Source organism: Cicer arietinum, chromosome 7, assembly GCF_000331145.2.
Source record: "Cicer arietinum cultivar CDC Frontier isolate Library 1 chromosome 7, Cicar.CDCFrontier_v2.0, whole genome shotgun sequence".
Lineage (NCBI taxonomy): Eukaryota > Viridiplantae > Streptophyta > Magnoliopsida > Fabales > Fabaceae > Cicer > Cicer arietinum.
This window is the reverse complement of record NC_021166.2, coordinates 3113416-3121828: the sequence shown is the minus strand read 5'-3', so window position 1 is coordinate 3121828 and position 8413 is coordinate 3113416. Positions and strand designations below refer to the sequence as shown.

Here is an 8413-nt window from a genome sequence, read left to right as displayed (position 1 = left end):
CCTTTCTAGAGGAACCAAAATGTACTATATTTTTATAATTTTTGTCTGTTCTATTTTTAAATAGACCATACACCAAAAATAATGCACGTGGTTCAGTTCCATTCTAACATGTCAATCAAGTACTACCTTAAGTTCACAAAAGATGTGCTGTCAACTTAAAAAAAGAAAAGCAAATGTAAGAACATTAGCAGTTCTCCAGGATCTTCAACATGAGAACTAATTCCACAACAAAAAATTGCAAGATTGTTGAGTATTTTGGTATATTCAGCAAGCTAGTCAGCAAGAATAATGAACATTGAGATAATTCAAATATGGTGTTTTTTATATCTGATATTTGATATGCAAGCAGTGCTTTCATATGTAAAATAGGTTTTGGCACCAAGCCAATAGAATTATTGTGAATTATAAGACACATACTTCTCTTCCTAGATAAAGGCTTTATTTGATAAAAAGTTGTGGATAACCGATAAGCTAACTATAGCAGAGAAGCTAGTTGATAGCTTGTAGCACACAAACTATCAGATTGAATTTGAAGTGTTAAGTAAAATTAGTAGTAGAATTAACTTTTCATATAAAACTATATATATAAAAAAAAAATTAATATTTAAATATTTCAACTAAGATGATAGCAGCTAAAAATGATAGAAAATAATACCCTATAAGCTCATGTTTGTTAAGAACTCTATTTTGAATTTATAAGCTAGGTTTAGATGCAACTGAAACAACCACAGATAACTAAGGAACCAAAACTAAATAATACTCTCAAATTTGTAGACCAAAAACATGCAGTTAATTTACTGTGTGAATGTGAAGTAAAGAAAGAAAGAAAGAAAAAAATGCAAAGCGAATGATTTACCTTAGGATCGAAACGCATTTGCCAGACTTCAGAAGGAGGAGCCTCGAGAGTTGCGATAGTGGCATTGGAATCGACATCGAAGACGCGAATGAAGCTATCGAGTGAAGAGGAGGCTGCGATTGAGCCGAGTGGATGAGCGGCTACGGAAGCCACGCCGAGGCAGTGACCGGTGTTGGTGCGTTCCAAGATAAGCTCATCGGACTTCCATACCCTTACCGTTTCGTCGAGTGAACCGGTGAGTAGTAGCGGTGGTCGGGTAGCGGTTGCTGGTGCCCACGTAACTGCCCATACTGAGTCATCGTGCGCGTTCTCCACCGATTTGATTCCACCGAGTTTCATTGCAAAAAAGTGAACTCACTGTTCTCTCTGTTTCCTTCACTTCAGCTTCTCGAATCCACTTGACTTGGCAGGTGGGCTTCTTTTTTTACTGGTCTCGCTACTTATCAAGCCCATTCACATATCTTGTTATTTTTATTTGAATTTTGTTTTTATTTTTAGTTATAAAATTGTTTCATTTACTTACTTTATTTTGTGTTTTATGATATTTATGCTTAAAACATTCAAAACATAATGTTACTCTCAATCCTTTTTTATCTTCTATGTTTTTCTTAATTTTACTTTTTTATTCTAATTTTTTTTTAATTAAAAATTTATATTATATATTATACTACAAAGTTATACATAAAATTAAAATTATTTAATACATCATTGAGATATATCAAAATTAACAGTTTGTGCACCTTTTTTTTAAATATTTTTAATCTACGTGAGACTCAATGACATATCAAATGAATTTTTTTAAAATAATAATAAAAAATTAAAATAAATTGAGATAATCAATAGAGAACGAGAAAAATTTAGATTGAAGTAATCTAAACTTTTGGGTTTATTCACAACAACTTTTGTTTATATTGATATGATTTAATTTATGTGTAATTTTGTGTAAATTTACACAAGTATATGATTATATAGATTCGTTTTAATATATTATAAGTGCAAATAAATTTATACCGTTAATTAATTATAAATTATTATATATAATTCTTTTAAGATAAGTATGATAAAAATCAAATATTTTTAACAATATAATTTTTTATTTTGTAAGTATATAACAGTTAAATCCAATCATATATAATGTAAATTTTTGTTAATATAATATATGAACTAACCTAACAAGGTGGTGTTATTGTATGATTTTATTAGATTTATATGTAAAAAGATATGCACTACATATCAACTAATATCACATTCCTTTTATGTGATAATTAATCTCACATTGGTATATTTTCTCTTTTATTCCCAAATCGTGAATAAATACATAAATAACTGCAAAATTAAATACGCCATTTGATCATGAAGTAGTAAGATTGCATCAATTTAATTTTCATATTAAACAATATTTTATAATAATTCTTAGAATTATACCAATTTCATAATTTTATTGGTATTCAAATGAACTATAATAGACTTTGATGGTCCATTTGGAATTATTTAAATAATAATATTAGAAATATGTTTGATAACAAATCTTGACCATGACAAATCTGATTCTATTTTATAATTCTTAAGTATCACAATAAAATATTGATAATATGAAAGGATAAATCAACACAATATTGATTAATTTATTTTTATTCTTAATCCTCAAATTATAAGAATATGAGTCCTAATTAATAAAAAAAATATAAAAAAAATTGAATCAACAATTAAATTTAAGAGTCCTAATTAATTAACAAATCGAGTAATGATTCACAAGAAAAGATAAAATAGTTAGGCCATATGAACGGAAAACCCTAGCGAGTCCCGAAAGCTTAAACCCCAAATCAGGTTAACGCTAGCTGCAGAACAGAGAGCTATCGTTCTACATTTTTGTTCAAGCATATCAACGCAACAACCTTCAAACTTAGAAGTCATGGTTTGGTTTCAATGCGAAGATTGCGGTGACAATCTCAAAAAACCCAAGTTGCCCAATCACTTCCGAACTTGCTCCGCCAACAAGGTTCTTATTATTCAATTCCATTCATAATCAATTCAAGTTCATTTCACACGTTTATGCGATGCTTATTTTCTCTGTTGTTTTTGCCATGCAGCTTTCGTGCATTGACTGTGGCCAAATGTTTGGTCGAGACACCGTTCAGAATCACACTCAATGTATTACCGAAGCGGTAACTCTCTCATTCTCTTAATCAATCATCCTAATATTAATTTATCTCCTTTATGCACTGTGTTTTGTGATTCTATGAATGATGATGCATAGATTAGGTTGTTGCATTTTGATATCTCACTCTCTACCAATGGCATTAAATGTATTTCTGATATATCACTTTTAGCATTTGATTCTGCATTGTGTATTAGTCCGGTCTACCCTTATTTTTGTCCGCATATTTAAATTTTATATTAAGTTCAAACTTTTAAAGCACAGAACAATCTTATTTTCTTCACCGCCTCATTTTGCTTTGATTTTTAGGAAAAGTATGGTCCAAAAGGCCAAGGCAAAACTTTGAATGCTGCAGCTGCCAAGCCTGTCAAAGATGGGAAGCAAAGGCCAGAAGTTGATATTAATGTGGGTTTATCTGAACGGCCTCCTTGGTTCTGTAGGTAATACTCTAAGGGATACCCTTTCTAGTTACCATGGTAGTCACTAGTGACATTCAAATTATGGGGTAAATGTCAATTGAAATGCTGCATTATAAGTTTTAAATTTTTTTGAGAGAAACATAATTATCATGCTCTACATAACCTGTTCAGATGGGAATCAGGCTTTGAAGTCCTTGCATTTTAGTCTTATTATTTCTTATGGTTCATGGGATCATCAAGGTTACAGGACCATAGTCTAAGCCTTCTATTTAAATGTAAACCGGGGATGTCAGAATTAGCAGAGCCTATTGAAGATAGTTTAAGGGTACTAAGTTGAATGTGCAACACATGTCTTTTTTCACCGGATCCAACTCCTCTAAAGCGAGTTGTCCGCTTTCACGTGTAAAGTGAGTATTATCAAATCGATTAACAAATCAAAGGTGGAAATTAAATGCACATCATAACCAATCACTTTTAAGCACTATACTCTTTAATCACTTTTGAGCCAAATTCTTTTCACTTATGATTGAATCATGCAGTGGCCAGTGGGGAAGGTTGAATGCTAAAGTTTTATGTAAGCATTGCACCTTATGGGTTTTTTGAGGTATAATTCTGTCTAATAAGATACTTTCAGCCACTGATGATATAGTTTTAATCATATAGGAGTCTTAACCGGTTATTAGTCTGCAAGCCTCTTTTGGATCAAAGCTTGTTTGTGAAGGTTCATCCTAGTAGAGTTCCGAGCATCTTTCTCAGTTTAATTAGATTTTCTCATTGAATATTTTGCTTATTGTTTATTTTTTCTCCGCCTTAAACTTTTAGATCGTGAATATTATGAATGTCAACTGCCAAAGAAAGAATTTTATAATAAAGTAGTAGATGATTCTCTTCTCCAAGAAATAATTTTTCTTAGATATTGTGTCACCCTCATGGCTTTGTTCTATTCATTATGCTCTTCTTATTTGCGCCTTGCAGTCTCTGCAATACAAAAGCTACAAGTAAGCAAGCGCTTCTTCTCCATGCTGATGGAAAGAAACACAGGGCAAAAGCCCGAGCATTCCATGCTTCGCAGCAACAACCAGTTCAGACCAATAATTCTGCCCCTGATGCAAAGAGTGCAGTGGAGATCGCTTCTAATGGTACGACAAGCAATGACAAAAATGTGGAGCTTCCGAAATCGCAAGAGTCTTCTGAACAAAATAATTTGAAACCAGGGAACGAAGATTCATCAGAGAATAAAAAGAGGAAAGTTGAAGCATTAGAGGGTGACCTTATTAAAAAATGCAAGAATAGTACTTCTGTTAACGCGGAAAATGGGGAAGTAATTCAGGGAGAGAAGGCAGGAGAGAAGAAGTTGAAGAAAGAAGAGATAGTAGCACCTCACTGTACAAGTGCTGTCAACAGCAAAATAAAATGGAAGAAGTTTATCAAAACAGCCTTGAAATCTGTATGTTCACTGAATTTTTGAACGACTTCGTTTCTTGTTTTCTGCTTCATTTAACTGTGCTATAGTGATTCTATCTGTTTATTTTAAGCATGGTATCATATAGAGAAAATGACTTTTAAGGTGGACTCAAGTTAGTATAGTTTCTGCAATCACATTTATAATGAAATTGCCCAAAAAATTTATATACATTTAATTTTCTTTCTGCACATAATGTGGTTATTGTTTTGCTTGTGGCAGCACCCTGATGGAATTTTGAAAATGAAGAAACTGAGAAAAGTTGTCTTCAAAGCTCTGCAAGAATCTGGTATTGTAGTAAATGAAAATGAATTAAGTGAGGCACTTGAGCAGCAGGTATATTCATCTACTGAGTTTGTTTCTGTTAAATTGTCCTTTTAATAATAATATTAAATATTAATAAATAATATTGATTTTCTGATGACAAACTTTTGCTTACAGATCAATTCCAGCTCCAAATTTGCAGTTGAGAACAAGTATGTGCGATTAGTGACCAAAGATTGAACATTGTTTGAGGTGTCATGATTAAGAGTTTACAATTTTGTCTGCTATTGTTTGATAAACATTCATACTTCCAAAGTACCTCAGAAATTTTTTGTGAACGTATAATTTTTATAATTTATTTGCTTTGTGCAAAATTCAGTTATCATCTTGTAGAAAATATTATTTTCATAACATTGAATAACAATTATCTAATCATATGGGTTTTTTGTGTGAATATTTTCTATTAAATAAAATGGTTCATTGTGTTAAGTTTTAACACTTAATTGGATCAAGTTTTTTAATATGAAATTAAGTTAGTATCTTATATTTCATAAAAAAAAAGTCAGCAAGTTTTATTATATGATGTTCGATTGTAATTTAGAATTTCCCAATTGAACAAAATATGCAGGACAACTCGTAGTAATTTGGTTCTGAAGTATAAAGAAGTTCTTAAGAGATACACGCAAGTTTCCGAAAAAGTTAGCACACAAAATGTAGAAAATAACTTCAATTTACATAAACAGTTGTCTCTTAAAAAATATCAAACTGAAAAATTGAATTAACTTTTTTAAAATGTATATTATTACAAACTTACTCTTATATGGATTACTTTTCTGGCATATCTGGAAAATTCTAGTGTCAGTTGTAGATCTATGTTTAAAATTTATTTAAAATTCTAATGATGGTCAATAATATTTTTTAAAAGTATAATTTAACAATTCTTTTAATATTTACTCTTATGATAATGATTTGATTTATATTGATTCAACAAATTCAACTTTAAAGATTTTTATTTTTTTATTTTTATCGAATTAACTTCAATTAGTCAATGTTTCAACTATTAAGACCAAAAAGAACTATTTTGAAAAGTATCAGTCATTTATTAGAATTTCATAGTTCTTTACAACACTTGCCTTTCTTTCTACTTGCACTTTTTATTGTGAAAAAAGAACACAATGTAAAAAGTAATTTCAGTTTACATAAAAAATTATCTTTTAAAAATCATCGATAATGCAAAATTGTATTAACTTCTTTTATTTTGTAGATGTATATTGAAAATTTATACAAACTGATTCCTACTTATTTATATAGATTAAATTCCTACCTTTATTAGCCATGCACCTTTTATTGTGAAAAAAAAGAACACAGCACTTCAGTATATCACTCCTGTTATTAAAAAAATAATGTAATTTTGGGAGATTCATGTACAAACCATAAGATTTCTTGTCAGTATACATCAATTCAGAAAAATTATCAAACAAATAGTGATACAACAAATCATATTTTCTCAACTTGTGTAGCAGACAGATTTCTTGCGCCGGATTACTTCACAAATCCCAAACAAAATCCAATTTTTCCCCACATATTTTGTAGTTGTTATATACTTATGTCCAATTGATATGCTGTCAGAATCGCTTTCAAATGTTTTTGCTTCTTGATTTTCACCTTCGCATTTGAATTAAAAATAGAGGTATGGCGATTTTAACAGAAGGGTTGCTGCAATTATCAGCAATGCTACAGAGCAAACTAATGCCTGCAAGTTTATTACCACACCAGCTTAGACATGGCTGAAGCAAAGTAAAATACTAAAACATAAAATGTATCAAAAAGGAAAAACACAATAACATGAAATATCTGCAATGCAAGAAAAGGAACTTGGTTGGCAAGTTCATTCCTCATAATTTATATCTGTTCAGGCTCATTATGCCAGCTTGATCATGTTAGATATTTGGCTTTTTACTTAAATGATTTATTTTTTTAAATTGTATGTTTGATCCATGGAAACATGGCTTGTAAGTTGGAGTTACCAAAGCTTTCTTGTTTATTTTAGTGTACAAAGTTAAAACTTGCAAGTGGATGTATGAGCAAATAGCGAATAATGGAGTGGAGAGAAAGGAAAGAGAGATTACAGCAATTGCAGAAGCTCCCAGCCCCGCCCGTTCCCTAGGGTCCTTCCGATAATGATTTCCAAAATAAAGAATTGTTGCATAGTACCACATAGGAGGGCATAGAAATCCAAAAAGAAATCTGCAATTTAAAAAACACAGGAAATCTGCATTTTAACGGACATAGCTGCGAGACAACATGAGGAAACAGAGAAGATAGTTGATTTAAAATTACTTACGAGAACCATCCAATTCCACATCCAAAACATGGGAGTGGCTTATCATAAGTTCCTGTTTGGAAGTCCTCTGGATCTCTAATTAAGACATACTTTCCCTTTTCACGTCCCGTTGCATCCACTGCTTGTCCTGCCATGGCCATATAAAGCAAAAGTATTTTAAGCATGCGAACAAAGAACATACTGAAATTTAAGCAATGATTTTTTCGTAAGTAAAAGAAAATTGGATTTGTATTGCTGTATTTAATGAGTCAATACTCATAGAACATGATAGAGTAAGTTCTTTAAATTCTAGTAAGATATGACCCTAAGATCAAACTAAAAGGACAAAGGGTGAAGGGATCATCTATATCAATATAATGGAAATAAATATTAAGTGCCACGGAAAATCACGTGTAGAACACTGAAAGTTTCCATCATCAATTATACCAAGAGGAGCTTGATCTTTATAATGTAGCAATTGCAAAGGAAAATTGAGCAAGCAACACACTAAAGGAATAAGTTGCCAACTTTGTGACATTTTACATTTTCGAATGATTAGATTAGCTCTAGTAAGAAAAATTATTCACTAACATATATGATAACCCCTCCCTATATAAAAAAATGGGGATGATACAAGTACATTGGAGCCATTAACATACTAATCCTTGCTTTCCAACAGCCCAAATTTGATAACACAATTTTAATAATACTAAATCATTAAAGTAATGAAAACGTAAGTAGATCAAAATCATTTGACATATCACTGATATTGTTACCTCTTGAATAATTCCGAGCAAAGGGCCTTAAAAGATCAAAATGCTTATGCTTATCAGAAACGGATCTCACCAATTCCACACCGCTTCTCAAATCAACATTCTCTTCCACCCTACCATCTACAACAACAAAGGAAATCTCAATGGAAAATGCTTAT

The 8413-nt window shown here is 31.2% G+C and overlaps 3 protein-coding genes across 3 annotated transcripts in view; 1 reads left to right on the top strand and 2 right to left on the bottom strand.

Annotated features, from left to right (window-relative positions):
* Positions 1–1275, bottom strand: part of LOC101502792 (WD repeat-containing protein VIP3) — a 4387-nt gene extending 3112 nt beyond the window's left edge. Inside the window, exon 1 of the mRNA XM_004507913.4 lies at positions 857–1275. Within this exon, the coding sequence (XP_004507970.1) occupies positions 857–1195 (339 nt within the window). The 5' untranslated portion in view covers positions 1196–1275. The remainder of the gene's footprint in view (positions 1–856) is intronic.
* A 1320-nt stretch (positions 1276–2595) lies between these two features.
* Positions 2596–5613, top strand: LOC101502489 (uncharacterized). The gene is made up of 6 exons (XM_004507912.4): positions 2596–2855; positions 2947–3021; positions 3324–3454; positions 4409–4880; positions 5118–5231; positions 5337–5613. Exons 1-6 carry the CDS (start codon positions 2769–2771, stop codon positions 5397–5399), a joined length of 942 nt encoding a protein of 313 aa, XP_004507969.1. The 5' UTR covers positions 2596–2768; the 3' UTR covers positions 5400–5613.
* Positions 5614–6530: 917 nt separating this feature from the next.
* LOC101502176 (uncharacterized) overlaps positions 6531–8413 on the bottom strand; it is a 3478-nt gene continuing 1595 nt past the window's right edge. The window contains exons 3-6 of the mRNA XM_004507911.4: positions 8259–8375; positions 7504–7630; positions 7289–7406; positions 6531–6912 (exon numbers count right to left, since the gene is read on the bottom strand). Of these exons, the coding sequence (XP_004507968.1) occupies positions 6838–6912; positions 7289–7406; positions 7504–7630; positions 8259–8375 (437 nt within the window). The 3' untranslated portion in view covers positions 6531–6837. The remainder of the gene's footprint in view (positions 6913–7288; positions 7407–7503; positions 7631–8258; positions 8376–8413) is intronic.